Source organism: Phocoena phocoena, chromosome 2 (genome assembly GCF_963924675.1).
Source record: "Phocoena phocoena chromosome 2, mPhoPho1.1, whole genome shotgun sequence".
Classification (NCBI taxonomy): domain Eukaryota; kingdom Metazoa; phylum Chordata; class Mammalia; order Artiodactyla; family Phocoenidae; genus Phocoena; species Phocoena phocoena.
Genome location: NC_089220.1, coordinates 54,205,447 through 54,225,983, shown reverse-complemented (window position 1 = coordinate 54,225,983; position 20,537 = coordinate 54,205,447). Strand labels below are relative to the sequence as shown.

Genomic DNA, 20,537 nt, shown 5'->3' with positions numbered 1-20,537 from the left:
CCAGTTTTATTGAGAAATAATTGACATACATTACTATAAACTTAAGGTGTACAGTATGACGGTTTGATTTACACATATTGTCAAATGATTACCACAATATGTTTAGTTAACATCTAGCAGCTCATATAGATACAATAAAAAGAAAAAAGCAATTTTAAAATTTATAAATGTTATGAGATGAAGATTTAGCATCTGCACCTCTCCTTCCTCACCCTCTCCCCACATTTTTACAATAATTTTAATTATATCAAAGATTGTTTGCATCATTATAACAATGTGAATATTGTTCACTGCAGAACCTATTAAAATACTGTGATTATACATCCTTTCCCCATGCTGTACATGTCATCACTGTGACTCATTTTGTAACTGGAAGTTTGTATCTTTTAACCTCCCTTACCTATTTCACTCATTCCCTGACCTCCCTCCCTTCTGGCAAGCATCTGTTCTCTTTATGAGTCTGTTTCTGTTTGTTCATTTGTTTTATTTTTTAGATTACACATACAAGTGAAATCATATGTTATTTTTCTCTGATTTATTTCACTTAAAATTTATTACCTTCTAGGTCCAGCTATGTTGTCACAATAGCAAGATTTCATTCTTTTTTATGGCTGAACAATATTCTTTTGTGTGTGTATATATATGTACATATATATATATATATATATATATACACACCCCCATCTTTTTTTATTTTTGGCTGCGTTGGGTCTTCATTGCTGCACACGGGTTTTCTCTAGTTGCAGCGAGCAGGGGCTACTCTTTGCTGTGGTAGGTGGGCTTTTCATTGCAGTGGCTTCTCTTGTTGCAGAGCACGGGCTCTAGGCACGTGGGCTTCAGTAGTTGTGGCATGTGGGCTCAGTAGTTGTGGCTCACAGGCTCTAGAGCGTAGGTTCAGTAGTTGTGGTGCACGGGCTTAGTTGCTCTGCAGCATGTGGGATCTTCCCGGACCGGGGCTCGAACCTGTGTCCCCTGCACTGGCAGGCGGATTCTTTGCCACTGCACCACCAGGGAAGTCCCACCACATCTTCTTTATCCACTCATCCATCTATGGACACTTAAGCTGTTTCTGTATCTTGGCTATTGTAAATAATGCTGCAATGAACATAGGGGTGCATTTGTCTTTTCAACTAGTGCTTTTGTTTTCTTTGGAAAAATACCCAGAACTGGATTGCTGGATCATATGGTAGTTATACTTTTAATTTTTTGAGGAACTCCCATACTGTTTTTCCTAGTGGCTGTAAGGAATTTACTTTCCCACCAACACTGCATAAGGGTTCCCTTTTCTCCACATCCTCACCAACGCATGTTATTTCTTGTCTTTTGGATAATAGCCATTCTCACAGGCATGAGGTGATATCGCATTATGGTTTTGATTAGCGTTTCCCTGATGATTAGTGATGTTAAGCATCTTTTTGTATCTGTTGGCCGTCTGTATGTCTTTTTTGGGAAAAGGGTTGTTTCTTCTTGTGATATTGAGCTGTATGAGTTCTTTGTATATTTTGGGTGTTAATCCCTTATCAGTAATATAGTTCGCAAATATCTCCTCCTATTCAGTAGGTTGCCTTATTTTGTTGACAGTTTCTTTTGCTGTACAGAAATTTTTTAGTTTGAGGTAGTCCCATCTGTTTATTTTTTGCTTTTGTTGCCCTTGCCTGAGGAGACAGATCCAGAAAAATACTAAGGCATATGTCAACGAGTTTACTGCCTGTGTTTTCTTCTAGGAGTTTTATGGTTTCAGGCCTTACATTTAAGTCTTTAATCCATTTTGGGTTTATTTTTGTACATGGTATGAGAAAGTAGTCTAGTTTGATTCATTTGCATGTAGATAACCAGTTTTCCCAGCTTCATTTATTGAAGAGGCTGTCATTTCCCCATTATATTCTTACCTCCTTTGTCATAAATTAATTGACCAAATAAGCATGGGTTCATTTCTGGGGCCTCTAATCTGTTTAGTTGATCTATGTGGCTGTTTTGGTGCCAGTATCATACTGTCTTGATTTCTGTAGCTTAGCAGTATAGTTTGAAGTCAGGGAGTGTGGTGCCTCTAGCTTTGTTCTTCATGTATTTAGGTGTTCCTATGTTGGGTGCATATATATTTACAATTGTTATATGTTTTTTTTGGATTGCGCCCTTTACCATTATGTAATGTCCTTTTTTGTGTTGTTACAAACTTTGTTTTGAATTGTTTTGTCTGATATAAGTATCACTAACTTGGCTTTCTTTTCATTTCCATTTGCATGGAATACCTTTTTCCATCCCCTTACTTTCTATCTGCATGTGTCTTTGGATCTGAAGTGAGTCTCTTGTAGGCAGCATATATATGGGCCTTGTGTTTCTATCCATTCAGCCACTCTATGTCTTTTGATTGGGACCATTTAGTCCATTTGCACTTAAAGTGACATTTAAAGTAGTTACTGCCATTTTGTTAATTGTTTTCTGGCTGCGTTAGCAGTTTTTCTGGTTGTGTTTATAGTTTTTGGTTCCTTTCTTCTTATTTTTTTTTTTTTGCGGTACACGGGCCTCTCACTGTTGTGGCCTCTCCCGTTGCGGAGCACAGGCTCCGGACATGCAGGTTCAGTGGCCATGGCTCACGGGCCCAGGCGCTCCGCGGCATGTGGGATCTTCCCAGACCAGGGCATGAACCCACGTCCCCTGCATCGGCAGGCGGACTCTTAACCACTGTGCCACCAGGGAAGCCCTCCTTTCTTCTTTTGATGGCTATCTTTAGTGTTATATTTGGATTCCTTTCTCTTTTTTTGTGTATCTATTACAGACTTTTGGTTTGTGGTTACCATGAGGTTTATATATAGCGTGTGTGTATATGTATATATATTACATAGTATATATATATATATAGAATTATTTTAAGTTGATGATCTCTTAAATACAAATGCATTCTAACAACCCTGATTTCTTACTCAAAAGAGGGCTTTTTGTTTTTCTTTTTTTTTTTGATAGGAGAAAGGAGAATTACTGGAGTAATATCCTTGAGTAAAAGAGGATAGGAGCTGAAGCATAAATAGGTGGACACAGACAGGAACATGGAAAGTTTGTCCACAATAAAAGCAGGTACAGATACAAGCAGGTGAGCAAATGTGACAGAGAGGTTTTCTTTTGATTGTTCCTATTGCTCAAGTCCTCTTCTTGCTCCCCTACCCACCCAGATGAGAGAGGGAGGTAGGAGATGTGTAAAAATATGAAATAGTTATCAAGGATGATGGGAGAGTGAACGGATTAGGGAGCTGTGGTAGGATACCAAGGGGCACTAAGTGACCACAACTTGTTGCTGGTAATCATAAATTTAAGGTGGACTACTCAGATGTGTTTTTCTTTAGTCACTTTAGCTGTGTACAAGGCATAGGCAGAAAATTAGACTGTATCAGGACTGGGGTTGTACTGGGCAGGTTCAACAAAGAGAGGAATTGGGGAGCTAAATTATATTCTTATAATTTATTCTTACAATTTCTCACAAACAAGGAACATTTGACTTGAATGTTTTTTAAATTACTGGACTTAAACTGTCAATAAGAGTGATTAAACCAGAGGAAAGGATCAACATACAGAACAGTTTTACATAATGTTGGCAATTTTATTTTTAATTTTTAGTTTTGATATATAATTTTAAAACACCTAGTAAAAAGCAAAAAAATGTATATCACTGTTAGATATATGGTTAATTGTTTCACTTAGTAAACTAATTCATCAATTAGTAATGACAGTTTTTACCTGCTTCTTTCATGGAAATCCGGTCTATCATTCCTTTTAATATATACATGTTGCCTGATAAAGTCCTAAGTTTGTTGTGCTTAATCCGTTCTATAATTGCATTACTGTGCCAATATATGTTAGTGATGTCTCTAGGAGAAAAAATAGCTTAGTTAAAACCAAAACATTCACATTTTACCAAGAGTCACAATGTACATATATAAGTATGTAAATTTATAACAGAAAGTAATAAATTTGCCCTCCAGCTACAATACTATTAATCTAGTTACAAAACATTTGAGGGCCAAACATTGCAACAGAACTCAACCTCTTGGTTAATGTGATCCTCAGAGTACCAAGAAACTGTATTGTGGCCAAACTATACCCCTAGTATAAAATATATCATTAGCAAGAAAGCAGAGCCTTTTTCATCTGGTGCTAACAACTGATGCTCAGCTTCCAAAGGATGATTTCCCTGTCCCTCTCCTCAGGGGCTATACTGTGTTAGCTTTCACGCAGTTATATGGTTTGGATTATTCTAATCTTGTGTTTTTTCCCCTCACTACATAGCCAAATGTCTTTACCTTCCTCTTTGGAAAGTACCAAAAAGAGGTTCAAATTGGGAAAAAACAAACTGCAGTATCAAATCACTGACCCACAAATCTACTCTTCATAATTCCTTACGTGAAACTAAGAATAAATATAAAATAGAAAAAAACAAAGTATGAAGATGTATTAGATAAATGTTGAACATTCTTTGATTCATTAGATAACTAATAAGAAACATTCTAAATATAAATGTAATAAATAAGAAAGTTAAGTTCTTTAGTTTGGTCAAATGGAATTAAATTCATACATTATACTTTAACACAATATTCTCGTCTTCTGTTCTATCTTTATTTATTTTATTTAACAAATATTTAAATAGTACTCTAAAAGTACTGTTCTCAAAGTCTTATAAATATTAACTCATTTAATCCTCAAAATAACCCAAAAGGTAGGTCATACTATTATTGTCATCATGCAAATGAAGAAAATGAGACTGAAAGAGGATAAGTAATTTGCCCAACTCATACAGCCAGTAAAGAGCAGTAATGGGATTCCAACAAGGGCAATCAATGCTGCCTCTGGATATTAAGGAAACAGGTGCAAGGCAGGCAGAAATAAAGTGAGCAAGACAGATTTTATACACTTAACTTATAAACTTGCAGGTAAGTATCTTGAACAGTGATACACTGTATTGTTTTATTACAACCTTTTATTACAATTTTTTTTAACTACTAAGAAAATTGGTTTTGAAGAATAGGAAATTGTGCTAATAGAGTAGCAGAACTAGGCAAAGCCCACTTACCAGATGATGCTTTCGCTTTAGGGAGAACCAGAAAGTGCCAATGATTACTTAATATGTAGCTGTATGGCAAAGTGTTATATATTTTGATTTCTTTTCTGGATCAGTAATTTATATCTGGTTGTCCCAATTTAGATGTGAGAATCTGGACTGAAATGCATGTAGTAATATTAACTAATCATATATAATTAAGCAGATAATACCAGTTTACTTATTAGAACCTCTGAAAAAAATAAAGCACTGTGTATACAAATTGGAGCTGTCACTATTTTAAAAATAATTTGAGTTAACAGACAAAAGCAAGAAAGCTGGTTACAATCACAATGGTCATACTCATTTTACTTTACTGCCATCAGTTTGTAACCTCATTAGAAAGTCTTTGTTTTGTACCAAGATGCAATTTGTCATGCATCTCCTTTTAAGCTCTTACACACAAGTATATCTTATCACAAATTTTATTAAAAGAATACCGAAAAGTTACACTTACGTCAATTTTCCTTCTACACATATAGCAGTGTTATCATTGATGACTTTAATCATCCATTCCTGTAGCTGGACTACCTAATTAAGCATAAAATGAAGTTATGTTATTTTTTGTATTACTTGTAGCATATGCATTACAAAATCAATTTACATTAAATTAAAAGAAAAAACGTAGACGAGTAATCCAAATGAGTCCTTAGTGTTCATCTACGTAAGAATCACATTCTATTTTAAATAGCAATAAGGTAAAAACTCCTATACATAATTGAACAAAAGATGAATGGAGGACTTCCCTGGTGGCACAGTGGTTAAGAATCTGCCTGTCAGTGTGGGGACATGGGTTCAAGCCCTGGTCCGGGAAAATCCCACATACCACGGAGCAACTAAGACACAACTACTGAGCCTGTGCTCTAGAGCCCGGGAGCCACAACTACTGCGCCTGCGTGCCACAACTACTGAAGGCTGCACACCTAGAGCCTGTGCTCCGCAACAAGAAGCCAGCCACCGCAATGAGAAGCCTGCGCACTGCAGCAAAGAGTAGCCCCTGCTCTCCACAAGTAGAGAAAGCCTGTGCACAGCAACAAAGACACAATGCAGCCAAAACCAAAATATAAATAAATAAATTAAAAAAAAGATGAATGGAGAGAGACTGAACTGAGGTTGTACTGCAAAGTTTGCTCTACAATCCAGAATCAATTATACTTTAAATATTCTTATGTCAAATACTCTTAACCACTAGGGGGAAAAAAACACCTAAAATCCTAAGGTATCCATTAAAATACCCAAACTCACAAAAGACCCAATAACTTGGAGAAAAAAACAGTTGTGTAATATACATTTCGCCATCACTCTTACCCTTATATAATTAGAGCTTTTTTGTTTTTTTACAAAGTTGATTTGGAGTTGCATTCAATTTCCTATAAAGGTGACTGCTAGTAATCTATATTTAGTATTCTATTCCAAAGCAAACAACTGAACAGCTCAGAGAATTCTTTATTTTAGGACAAGTAAAATCCTACATTACTATAAAGGAAGATTTCTGTGAACAACTGTGTTATGAAATTATTGCTTTTATTGTGTAACAATCTAATAATGAACTATTTCTGATGACAAATACATCCATAAAAGTCATACTTTGAGTCGCCATTTATTTTATATATAAAATTATAAACTTACATATAAAGACAAACTATTCTGTGGTAGTTTTATGCTGAGTCAGGAAACTAAAATAGAAGGGTATTCATTTAAAAAATTACAGGTAAGACTTGGGAAAGAGGCAATAAAATTTTTTTTCCTACTTCTGCATTTGGAACTATAAGATATATCAAAGAATCTATCAGATGGAGATGGTATTAACAATAAAAGCTAACAGTAGGCAGTGTTCCAAGCATCTAAGATACACTGACTCATGTTATTCTCATAACACTAGGAGGCAGGTGCAATTATCTTCATTTCATAGATAAAGAAACTCTGTAAAGTCTAGTTCAATAACGTGCCCGTATCACACAGAGCTAGTTAGTAGCACAGATGGGTTACAAATCTAGGAACTCTGGCTCCATGATCCTGTATCATACTGCTTACATAAAATACCAAGGGACTTCCCTGGTGGTCCAGTAAGACTCTGTGCTCCCAATGCAGGGGCCCCCGGGTTCTATCCCTGGTTGGGGAACTAGATCCCGCATGCATGCTGCAACTAAGAGTCCGTATGCCGCAACTAAGAAGTCCTCACGCAGCAACTAAAGATCCCACATGCTGCAACTAAGACCCTGCACAGCCAAAATAAAACAAAAAACAAAACAAACTATGTCGTTAAAAAAAGAAAGAAAAAATCGGAACTTCCCTGGTGTCGCAGTGGTTAAGAATCTGCCTGCCAATGCAGGGGACATGGGTTTGATCCCTTCTCCAGGAAGATCCCACATGCCGTGGAGCAACTAAGCCAGGGCACCACGACTACTGAGCCTGTGCTCTAGAGTCCGGGAGCCACAACTACTGCAGCCCGCATGCCTAGAGCCTGTGCTCCGCAATAAGAGAAGCCACTGCAATGAGAAGCCTGTGCACTGCAATGAAGAATAACCCCTGCTCGCTGCAACCAGAGAACTCCCGCGCACAGCAATGAAGATGCAATGCAGCCAAAAATAAATTATTTAAGAAAAAAAATCAAATATTCATTCATCAAACATTTGTTGAGCTCTACTATGCTCCAGGCACTGGTTTAGGCATGGGATTCATCCAGAAACAGAATAAAAAGGCCACCCTCTTTAGAGGCAACATTTGTGTTGTATGTGTGGTGGTGGTGAGGGTTGGTGAGGGGGCTGGAAACAAGCAGAGTGGTGGTGGTGATATTCAAATAAATGGACAAATAAATAATAAAATGTCAGGCAGTGATAATATTAAAAATAAGTATAAATGGAGGATTTTTTTTTTTAGACAGGATAGTCAGGAAAGGTCTTGGAACAAAGAACTGAATGAAGTAAGGAATAAGCCATATGGATATCTGGGAGTAATTCTTCCAGGTAGAGGGAACAAGTACAAAGGCCCTAAGTAGGTAGCAAGGAGGGCACAGTAGCTTGAAAAGAGTAAGCAAGAGAGATGAGATGAGGCTGGATATCTCCAGGATTGAATTATGTAGAGTCCTACAAGCTATGGTAAAGGTTTAGTGTTTTCTCTCTCTCTTTTTTTGGCCGCCACGCGGCATGCGGTATCTTAGTTCCCCAACCAGGGATCGAACCCATGCGCCCCCCCATCCCCCACTCACAGCCAATGAACGTGCTGTGGAGTCTTAATCACTGGACCACCAGGGAAGTCCCAGTGATTTCTCTTGAGGTGAGAAGTTACTAGAGGATTTTGAGCAGAGGAGTGACATGATTTAATATTCTATTAAGGGGCTGCTGGGTAGAAATTGGCCTATATATAAAGATTCTGGCCTCTATTTAGAAAACAGACTGAAGGGGAGAGAGGCAATAGTGGAAACAGGGAGACTATAAGGCTACTGTAGTAATCCAAGAGATTACTGTGCCTTGGACTAGGAGGCAGTGGTTGAGCAATAAGGAGTCAGATTCAGGACAGCAGAGACAACAGGATTTCTTCACAGTTTAGATGTGCAGTATGAGAGAGAGAGACAGAGACAGAGAGACAGAGAAAGAGAGAGATAGAAAAAAAAGCCCAAAATGAACCTAAAATTTTTACCTAAGTATTTGGTGAAATGGTATTACTATTTACCAATATGGGACACAATGTTAAATTTGAGATGCCTATTAGGTATCAATAGAGAAGCTGTACAGATAATTGCATATGTGAGTAGGGTTTACAAGAATGTTCTGGGCTGGAGATATATATTTGGCAGCTATCAGCAGAGAAATGGAATTTAAAGCTATGGCACTGGATAATAATAGTCTAGAGAGAATCAGTTTCTAGGATTCTAGGGAATCCAACATTTACAGGTTGTTACAGGAGAAAGTAGCAAAGGGGAGTGAGAATGCCCAGTGAGGTAGCAGAAAATTAGGAGAGAGTTCCTAGAACCTAAGCAAAAAAGCAATACAAAATTTTGAGAAGGATGTTCTGATTCACTGTGTTAACCTCCCCTATGAGTGACAGAATAAGGAATAAGAATAATCATTGGATTTAATGATATGGAAATCATTGGTGAACCTGAAAAAAGCAATTTTCATGGCGTAGTGAATATGAATGTCCAAAGTGGAACTTGTTCAATAGGGAATGACATAAGAAGAAATGATCACTGTGAATACATATACCTCGTTCAAGGTGTTTTGCTGTAACAAGCAAACAAAAAAAGGGGTGGTAGCTGGAGTGGGATATGGAGTAAAAGGAAGGTAGACTTTTTCTTCATATTTTTTAAAAAACGCAGGTCATGTTTCAGCATGTTTATATACTATTGGGAATGATGCAGAAAGAGGAAAAATTTGAGGGAAGAAGGACAAAATCCTTTAGGTAGTAGGAGGAAATGAACTGGCCTTGAAAAGGAACACAAACTGTTCATCCATTTTAATAGAAGGAAACACAGAATATGTGGATATAGCAGCAAACAGACTGATAGATTTGGTGATGGGAATATGAGGTTCTCAATGAACTGAGAATGAGGAGGAAAGAAAAGGTTTGGAGGTTTTAAGAGAGAATAAGAGTGGCATACTCCTCTAGGAAAGTCAGAGCGTGGGGTGGATTGACAAGTGAAATCTAGCAGGACTGATGGGCAATACTGAGAGCCCATTTAAGGTTTGTTGTCAATTTTAAAATGAGACTAGTCAACATCGTTGTACATTTTGTTCCAATCATCTTCTACTTCTCAGGTACAGATGTGTAGCAAAAAAAAAAAAAGAGTAAAATTTAACCAGGGTTACAATTTTGCCAGAGGAAGACAGAAGGAAAAGCAATAAACAGAACTGAGTTTAGTCAAGGGGATGATTTTAATGATGGACCATGGACTCTATGTAACGTAAGAGAAATGAGGACAGAAAAGATTTGATGAACTGAAGGTTGTCTTAGTGGGGTGGAGTATTGATGGTGGGGATGGGGGAAAAGTACTAGAGGTAGAATGATCTGAGCACACAGGATTTAATAGTGAGAGTGGGATGCTTGAAAGTGAGGAGCTGGTGCATGGACTGGCAAAGACAAGGGATGGGTATGACTAGAGTTGAGGGTATTGGTAGGGAGAATGTCTCTGAAAATCAAGAATTCAAGGAGGCTGGATAGATTATCTACATGGATACTGATGTCACAAGAGTTGACGACAGAAGGAGTAGCAGAGGAAAAAGTAACAGGTGTCAAAACCCTTCAACAGGATGCAAGCTCATGACTAGGAGGTTGCACTATAGATGACTACAGAAGGACAGAGGGAGTGGTAAAGCCTTATGACACATGCTTCAAAAGTTAGGGAGGGGGAAGGAGTGGTTTTAGAGAGAAGGAAAAATGACCTGCAACAAGGATGAGGAACAAGAGGAACGCACATTATATCATCTCTAGGTCCAACAGAATATGGGATATGGGAGAAAAAAGAGCCACCATTTAAGAGAAACAGCCATAATTTTAGTTAGAGCAAAGTTAAGAAATGTTCATAGAAGATTGAGAATATAACATTTTGCTAATGCTGTAACTCGAGTTCAAGAGAGCAATGTAATGTTGGGAGAGTTAAAGATGAGTGAGAGACTGGGTCAGACTAAGGCATGTACAGAACTGTGTAGAGACCTGGGAGGCTTGGACTTTGTGTAGTAGCTGAGGTAAACAGTACTATAGAGATGATGGAATTAGTACTGTAGGGTCTCTTAGAACAGATGTCTTTAAATCTTTTACTTAATCCACCTCATATTTTTAAGACAACATCTAAAACTTTTCCTCGTAAGTCTAAACATTTGCAAATAATGCAATTTCCAATAAATACACTGAGATACGAAACTGTAACTGTTATATCGCTCTTAGAAATGTAGACAGGGACTTCCCTGGTGGCACAGTGGTTAAGAATCTGCCTGCCAATGCAGGGGACACAGGTTAGAGCCCTGGTCTGGGAAGATCCCATATGCCGCAAAGCAACTAAGTCCATGCGCCACAACTACTGAGCCTGTGCTCTAGAGCCCACAAGCCACAACTACTGAGCCTGTGTGCCACAACTACTGAAGCCTGCGCGCCTAGAGCCCGTGCTCTGCAACAAGAGAAGCCACCACAAAGAGTAGTTCCCTCTCACCTCAACAAGAGAAAGCCCTCGCACAGCAATGAAGACTCAACGTAGCCGAAAATAAATAAATAAAATAAATTAAAAAAAAAATTTAGACAGAATTCAAATATCATCTCAGTCTGATACCTACAAATCATCCTTTTAAAAATAAAGGCTCAAACCTTTACCAATTGGAAAGGTTACATTGTATCTTCCTCCTTGAACTTGAATTTCTATTATACTTCCTTCAGAGAACTTATCCTAATATAACATAGTTTGATGGTCTAAAGTCTTTCATTGATCCCTCTGTATTACAACAGAAAAACTTCTCAAATCTTCAGATGCTGTAACTCTTCTTTTAATTGCTCTGTTAATAGAAGCCCAAGAATCAGGAAAAATAAAATTTAAGAATACCTCACTGTTCATCCCCAAAGGGAGTTGAAGACTGTACTAGTAATAGAGCAAAGTAAGAGTTAATGCCTAGGTCTTACTTTTAATCCACTGTTCTTTTCACTAGGCCACACTGCCTATACACTAATATCAAAACTCCAAAATGAAGATACTGTTAATGAGAAAGCAAAAGAGCTCATGCTCTTGAAGAATGGGGGTAAAAACAAATATACATCTGCCTTAAAAGTTTTCCTACCTTATTTTTTTTAACTCCATTAGTAATAGCTTGGCATGTACTTGGAGAAAGTTTCCAGGCATTGCTTTTGGATCTCTGAGGTATTCCTATATGAAATCTTGGAGTTGCAAGCACAATTTTACATGTATCATTCATGGAACCTGGAAGATCAGTCTCCCTGGGCATTGTTTTCTCATTTCCTTCCTTAATTTCCTGTTTTGAAGTGCCTTCTGTTGTAATCTTACTATCATCAGAAACCATTAATTGACTGCCGTTTTTAAAAGGAACACAGAGAGTCTCAATGGTGGTATTTTGGGATTTTTCACAGGTAGAATCAGTGCCTTCTAAAACAAATGTGTCCTTTTTGGACTTAGTGGTTGCAACTGTATTCTCCTTAGAGTGAAGAACTTGTCTAGCCAACTGAGCTCTAGTTAATGCCTTGTTTGAGACTCCTGCAGCTGAATCATTTTCATGTTCTTGGTTCAGAATTGGAAGCTCTGCAAAAAAACACAAAACCAAACAAAATTTATAGAAGGATAATATGAAATTAAAAGAGAGCAACAGAACAACTGAAAACTTCTAATATTTTTTTCCTTTTTAAAACTGAAGTATAATTGACTTAAATATTAGTTTCAGGGTATATAACATAAGGATTCAGTATTTTTACACATTACAAATAACACATAACATAGGATCACCAAAATAACTTGTTACCATCTGTCACCATGCAAAGTTATTACAATATGATTGGCCACATTCCCTATGCCGTATATGAAATCCCCGTGACTTATTTATTGTATAACTGGGAGTCTGTATTACTGATCTCCCTCATCTATTTCACTCATTTCCCCCGCCCCAGGCAACTACCAGTTTGTTCTGTATATCTATAGGTCTGTTTCTGTTTTGTTATGTTTGTTCATTTGTTTTGTAAAACTGTTTATATTAAAGTCTTCAGGTTAGAAATGTTCCACCCTCAAGCCTAGTCTTTCTCTGAGTGCAGCTGGCTTTTACAACTCAATCTTTTATCCAGTCAATGCTTGTTGCCTACACAGGGGAAATAATTTTATCTAGCACATTTAGCTATACATTGAAATAACAAACAAAACAAAACAAAAAGCACTTTACCATAAGTTAAATTGCACAGAGGTGCCTTCTTTTCCTGCTGATATTGAATCTTTTGCTTGACTGACAGGAAAATATTATTTGATGATTCTGAAGGAACTTCTTGGACTGAGGCTACGTTTTTTGTTGTTTTTTTTTAAAAGAAAGAAGTTGAGTTGTATTAGTCACTAAGAAGAAAAAACTGCCTTAAAAAAAATCTTGGAATAGACTTAGGTTCAGTAATGATCCAACCAATAGTGTATACTTACGGAATATATGACAGTTACATTAAGTTTTTTCCCTTTATTATTGTCTCATGCCTTCAACAGATTATCTATACCTACATTATGCTGAGAAAAAATTTTTTTAAAACTTCTCCACATTACTTGCCAACTCTAGACAAAAGTATACTACTGAACTTAGAAGCCTAGACATCTGGAATAACATTCTGTTTCTGCTACAAATCAGTGTTAAGGTTATATATGAAGTGCCATCCAGCCTTGAAAATTCTGATTTTGCTTCTGGTTGCTGGAAATTTCTAAAATGTGGAAGAACAGTTGAAAAGTTGTAACTTATACTTTAAAAATCAAAATGTTGAGATTCAGTAGCAGACTAAACCATAATTTATACTTCTTTGACATCTCTTTAGCAGGTCTTCAAAGGCACAAATCTGGTAGGTTTATCAACTAGAAAAATAGGAACTAATAGTATTATTTACATTTTATTCTGCTTTACATCCTAGATGGTTAGTTTTGTTTCTTGAATACAGAAATGAATTTCTTTCACACAAAAAGGGGAAGGTAATCAACTTAATTTGTACCAGAGAAGGAAAAACTGAATTATTTTATATGTTTAATTTTTTTTTTTTTTTTTGGCGGTACGCGGGTCTCTCACTGCTGTGGCCTCTCCCGTTGCGGAGCACAGGCTCCGGACAGGCAGGCTCAGCAGCCATGGCTCACGGGCCCAGCCGCTCTGCGGCATGTGGCATCTTCCTGGACCGGGGCACGAACCCGCGTCCCCTGCTTCGGCAGGCAGACTCAACCACTGCACCACCAGGGAAGCCCTATATGTTTAATTTTAAATATTACACTTGAAAAAATTAGTAGTGATTATACTTTAATAAGTATGCTGCTTTGGCCTTAGAAACCTTAATATAAAGATTTTATTATAATGATGTGTCATAAAAGAAGGATAAGTTTCTGTTTCTTTAATTCATTCTACTAGAAATGAAAAAGCAATGTAGTAAAGATGAGTAGGTAACTCAATCAAATATAAATAACATGCTATATAGAACTTAGTCTGTTTATTTGAGAGTCCAAGGATCCATGCAGAGACTCTCCAAAAGATCTCTGAAAATATATACAAAATCTGTGTTTGTATATATGTGCATTTTCTGGGGAAAGATTCATCAGATTCTCAAAGTAGTCAGTTACTTCTCTCTAATTCCACTTTACATATAAAACATGCTTTAATATACATTATTTCATTTGCTTCTCCCTTTTTTCCTAGACTGTATGAGATTATTTTGTATACTCCCCCACCTCTATCCTAAACTCCCTTAGAAAACTTTGCTTTTTGTGTCAAAATATATCACTGTCTTTGAAATGCAACAATATACCCACAATCTATCGTACAGTAGTTAAGAGCGTGGGCTTTCTAATAGATACCTGTATTTAATTCTCAGCCCATCACTTATTACCTGTGAGACACAGAGCAGAAGTGACATATTTAAAAGCTCCAACTCCGAGACTATTAAATAAGCATGTAACCATAGTGTTTGCTCAAAGAATCAAAAGAAATAATGCATGTAAAGTATCTTTATCAATTATTGCAACTCATTAAAATCTCAATTTCAAGTGTCCCAATTTCTGATCACCTTATATCTTTCCAGATCATTCTCTCAAATTCACTGACTATCCCAACAAGACCTACACTTCTTCACACTTCTTCACCTCCTTCAGGTCTTCTTTTCTCTGTCTAACCAACTTAAATTTCATGGCCAATTGTGACCACCCCCTTGCACACACACCCCAACTCCTTTGTCCTTTTTTCACATCATCCTACAGGCATACCTCGGAAATATTGTGGGTTGAGTTCCAGACCACTGCAATAAAGTGAGTATCACAATAAAGTGAGTCATGTGAATTTTATTTCCCAATGCATATGAAAGTTGTATTTATATTATATTGTAGTCTATTAAGAGTGCAACAGTCTTATGTCTAAGAAAAAAATGTACATACCTTAATTTAAAAAATTATTGCTAAAAACACAATTTTTTTTATAGCAACTTTACTGTTTAAAAATGGTAACAATTATCTGACAACACAGGATTGCCACAAACCTTCAATTTATAAAGACCGCAATATCTGTGAAGATCAATAAAGTGAACTGCAATAAAACAAGGATGCCTGTATTTGGCAAAATTACAGTCCTGATAAAATCCAACCCCCTTCCTATTCCCCACCAGCACCTATGCAGCTAGAGGAAAACTCACAACCATACTGATTGGTCTTATCTAAATTCATGCCCACAAATCTCAAGTAAGTCCTTAACATTGCCCAGGAAATAAGGCCTAGGCCATTTACTCTTTCGCTCTCCTACACTATTCAAACCTCCTCAAACTTCAATACCTGCTTCCCATTCTCACTCTCAACTGATGACTTGACTTCGTATTTCAGATTATTTCTGAAATCACATAACACTGCCTACCTTCTTGTTTGATGTTCTGTTTATGTTCCTAGCAAAGGCCAAACATCCACTTTTAGATTCTATTCCCTCTCAACTACTCAAGAATATCATACTACAAATCTCAGTTTTTCCTTCCCTAGTGGATCATTCCCAAAAGCACACCAAGATGGTGTTATTTCACCAATCATTAAAAACAACAAGATCTTCTTAAACCATACTTCCCATATTTCTCTGCTTCCCTCAAAAAGAACTATGTTCACCATCATCAATTTCTCTCCTCACACTCTCTCTTGAACCCTCCTGAATCACGTTTTTGCTCCTATCACTCCACCAAAACTGCCCACATCAGTCATCAATGATTTCCACGTTGCTAAATCCAATAGTCAAATCTCAGCCTTCATCTTTCTTGACTGATTAGCAGCATTAGACACAGCCAATGACAACTTCCTCAAAAGCATTTTGTTTTCTTGGGTTTTTCTTCTTCCTCATCTTCTCAGTGGCCTTCAGTACTTCCTACTCTTTCTTCTAACTTCTAAATTTCAGGGTGCCCCAGGACTCATCCTTGAATGTTTTTTCTGTGTACACTTACTCCCTGATGATCCCATCTAATCTCATAGCTTTAAATACCATTTAGGTGCTAATGACTCTCAAATGTGTTTTTCACACCTGGACCACTTCCCTAAATTCCAACTACTTTTTTTCAAAAGCCTAATTCACAACTACACTTCAATTTTTAACAGACATATCAAAATTGACATGACAAAAAACATAATTGCTGAGCCCCCAACCACACTCCACCTCTGTCTGCCTCACCTCAGTTAAATCGTTCCAGTTGCTCGAGCAAAAAAAAACAAAACCAAACAAACAAATCACCCTTTATACCTCTTATATTCCACATCCAATCTCTAAGCTAATGCTATTGGCTCTTCCTTCAAAATATATCTGGAATTCGGCCACTCCTTATTATCTTCACTGCTACCACCTGACCAAGCCAACACCCTCTCTCAACTGAATTACTTCATTAACTGTTTCAAATTTAAAAATATAAGTCAGATCGTGTCATTCCTCTGCTCAAAACTCTCCAGTGGCTCCTTAATTTGTTCACAATAAAAGCCCAAACTCTAACATTCACCTATAAGGCCCTGCATTATCTGACCCTCTATTTATCCACTCCTTCCCAGCTCTGTCCACTCACCCATGATAATCTCACAGCTAGTCCACATGCTTCTATTTCAGGGCATTTGTACCAGCCGAAGGATCATCCTTCCCCATTCAGTCCCCAAGATATCTGTATCTAGTGCCTCCTTCAATTTTTGGCTCAAATGCCACCTTATTGAAACATTGACCACCCCAATGAAAATTACAACCTCCTCCAACTCTCCCCATCAAGGTTACTCTTTTTCTTTCCAGAGCATTTTTCTTCTATTATACCCTAAAAAATACTTATTTGGTGATCTGTCTCCCAGCAACTGAATGTAAGCTAGCTTCATGAGGGCAGAGATTTTTGTTCATTTTGTTCACTGCTCTATCCCGCCCGAGTGCCTAAAACAGTATCAGACACAATAAACACTTCTTAAACCAACACGTAATAAAACTAACCTCTTAGTGAACTGTCTTCTGGCTGGAACGATTTGTTGTTTTCCTTTCCTTCACAGAGGTAGGTATGCTGTAATACTCCTTCCTCAGCTCCGTTAGGAGTGAAAATTTTATTACTTTCATTTTTTGGTGGTTCCAACAAACTGTTTCTTGATGCTTGTTCTTGCTTGTTATGTAGTACTTTTTCTTTCATTCTTTGAAATATTTTTCCTGGTGATTCATAGCTTGCTTTATTTTTTAATCCATCTTTGTTGGGTTTTATAGCACTGATATCAAGAGAACTGTTAGAGGTGGTGGCCTCTGCTAGCATGGTAGATTGAAATATATTTTTATTATTAAAAACTGTTATTCCTAGGAATTGACTCTTTTTATGGTCATTCCATTTTAAAGAGGACTTCTGATATTTCGCCAAATCTTTTACAGGAGTAAGTGTGCCTGAAGGAATGCTGTCAAAAAAGACTGCATGCATGGGCATATTTCTCCTCTGAGAAGATGTCTCTGAAGACAAGTGAATTCCTGGATGTTTCAAAGGTGTTGCAATCATCTTGATAAACAGTAGCAACAAATTTCCTCTAACAGAATATTCACTTAAACACAATTTTCAGGATAGACCTTCAGCAAGGGGCCAGAAGAACCTGTAGTTCAATGTGAAATCAACCTTTACCATGCTTTGGTACAGAAAAAGTTAAGTTTATTTGCTTTCCATAACAACATTATACTAATTAAAAGGTTTAATCGGTTCATAACAACACTGGATAATCTATAGCTCACAAATCAGACGAAGATTTTATATTTTTGTTAAAGCCTCATTTTACTATTTTTCAATGATAAACAGTTTGGCTTTTAAATTTACTTCTCTACGAAAAAGCAGCTTTCACCAAGTCTTCTACTTAATCGCTCTAGGGGCTGAATTTTGAATATCTGTTTTGGAAATTTATTTGAACCTCAAGTCCTGGAAGTTCCAATCTAATATTTGCATCAAAAACTATTAACTGACATTTGCATATGGCACTACATTAAGTTATAAAAGATCAAATTTCACCAATATGGTTTTTCCTTTTAGGCACTTAAATTTTAAGGCAGCAGCTACAATGATATATCCTAATGAAGGCTAAAAATCCATTCAATTTTTAAGTTAAATAATCTCCAATCCTGATTTTGTTATGCTGCAGAACATTTTGTGAGGTTTTTGTTTTAAAAAAACCTCAAATCAAAAGTAAATTATATACATTCCAATTTTCTAAACACTTACTGCTACTTAGAATTTTTAGAGGAAATCACGCACTTGGGCATACATGGTCTTAGACTTGTTTTAGCTTGCTTCTTACATATAAATTTTATTTCCCACACCTAGAAATTAAGACTCTAGGTGATGAACCATACAGTTACATTCTGTAACAGCTGGTAAATTAACAAAATATTTCAACCTGAGGAGCTCAGAACTTGAAAATCTAGATTTATAGCATCTCTGATCACTGAATTTATAACTATTCCAACCAGTCTTTGACATCATATAAACATAAAAAGCCTATTTCAGAAAATACAAATGCAATCAGACCCAAGACATCAAGTATCTTTATCTACAGTAACTTCTGTAAGAAACAAATATGCAAGTTAAAAATTCATATACGAATTACCATTTTATCCAACAGTTTATAAGAGAAAAAAAGAAGGAAATATTCCTCGATAACAAGAGCTAACAAAAAAGGGTTATCCTGGGAATGACACAAAAACCACTGAATTCAGCAAAATGTATTAATGTATATATTTATGCATTTGGCAATGTGGTAGTGACAGGAACGCTGTGCTGAGAGTTGTAATACTCACTAGCCATTCTCTCTAAGCTCTCAAAACAAAAATGAATAAACTGGGACAATTGCATGGAAAGAAGGCAAAGTATGTGCAGGTTTACACAATCTCAATTCCTTAGAACCTAATGAAATGCTCAGCAGGAAGTGTAAACTGCAAATAAACTAGCAGAACTAAGAACAGGCCCAATCTGTAGCACAACAGTCCTCCCCCGCCACCCCACTTCTCCCAGGGGTGGATATATTATAAGACCCCCAGTGGATGCCTGAACCTGTGGATAGTACCAAACCCTATATATACACTATGTTTTTTCCTTTACGTACATACGTATGATAAAGTTTAATTTGTAAATTAGGCACAGTAAAGAATAAAATAAAACAGTTATAACAATATACTGTAATAGGGACTTCCCTGGCGGTCCAGTGGTTAAGACTCCGCACTTCCAATGCTGCAGGGCACGGGGTCAATCTTGGTTGGGGAGCTAGGATCCCACAGGCCACACGGCACAACAAAAATAAATAAAAAATAATAAAAAGTAATAAAAGTTATGTGAATGTCATCTCTCTCACTCAAAATATCTTATTGCACAAATTTAATGCCTTTCCAACTTAACTAAGCATTTATCATGCACTGTGGCTGTAAACTTTTGCAGTTTGGGGTGCAATAGCAAAACCTGCATGCATTTCTTTTTCCTTCTTCACAATTTTACAAATAGAAGATTCGGTTTTCACCCAGACCTTAACAACCTCAGCATACAATTTTTTTTTCCTCATTAAGTCAGGAGCTTTCAACTTTTCACTTAAAGGAACCAATTTACAGCTTCTCTTTGGCATATCCAAATTGCCAGCACCACTACTCTTGTGTTTTGGGGCAATTATTAAGTAAAATTAGGGTTACTTGAACACAAGCACTATGATACCTCGACGACAGTCCATCTGATAACCGAGAGGGCTGCTAAGTGACTAATGGGTAGGATATGCTGGACAAAGGGATGATAAACATCCCTAGCGGGACAGTGTGAGATTTCATCATGCTACTAAGAAAAGCATGCAATTTAAAACTTATGAATTGTTTATTTTTGGAATTTTTCATTTAATATATTCAGACTGCAGTTGACTGAAGGTAACTGAAACTGTGGGCCGAGGAAAGTGAAATGCAGGTAATGGAGGGGGGCGGTGGGGACTACTGTACACATGCAGAACTGTTTTCATCTAAAGGCAGATAATTACAGTCACAGTGAAAGTCTCCAAGAACCAGCGCACAACTCTTCTCTTTCATGTTGCCCAACTTCTTCCTTCTCAATTCAAACATGTAGTAGGATTGAGAGGTGTGTAGTCAAGATTCTGAAAATCCTCAAATTCCACTCACCCTCCCCAAAAGATGCAGAAAGTTCCTCTTTAAATAAGAAAGAGAAGCACCTCTTTCTTATTTATGTGATAAAGAGCAACTCAATAGAAGCGAAAAGAGTTGCCAATAGTTGCCAGGTTTCAGTGCGGTTGGTGGAAAAGAGAAGGATA

The 20,537-nt window shown here is 37.0% G+C and overlaps 1 protein-coding gene across 1 annotated transcript in view; it reads right to left on the bottom strand.

Moving 5' to 3' along the window:
• MIS18BP1 (MIS18 binding protein 1) overlaps positions 1-17,755 on the bottom strand; it is a 54,402-nt gene extending 36,647 nt beyond the window's left edge. Inside the window, exons 1-5 of the mRNA XM_065871678.1 lie at positions 17,215-17,755; positions 12,952-13,062; positions 11,848-12,323; positions 5,544-5,617; positions 3,730-3,860 (exon numbers count right to left, since the gene is read on the bottom strand). Coding sequence (XP_065727750.1) covers positions 3,730-3,860; positions 5,544-5,617; positions 11,848-12,323; positions 12,952-13,062; positions 17,215-17,755 — 1,333 coding nt within the window. The remainder of the gene's footprint in view (positions 1-3,729; positions 3,861-5,543; positions 5,618-11,847; positions 12,324-12,951; positions 13,063-17,214) is intronic.
• Positions 17,756-20,537: the final 2,782 nt, after the last annotated feature.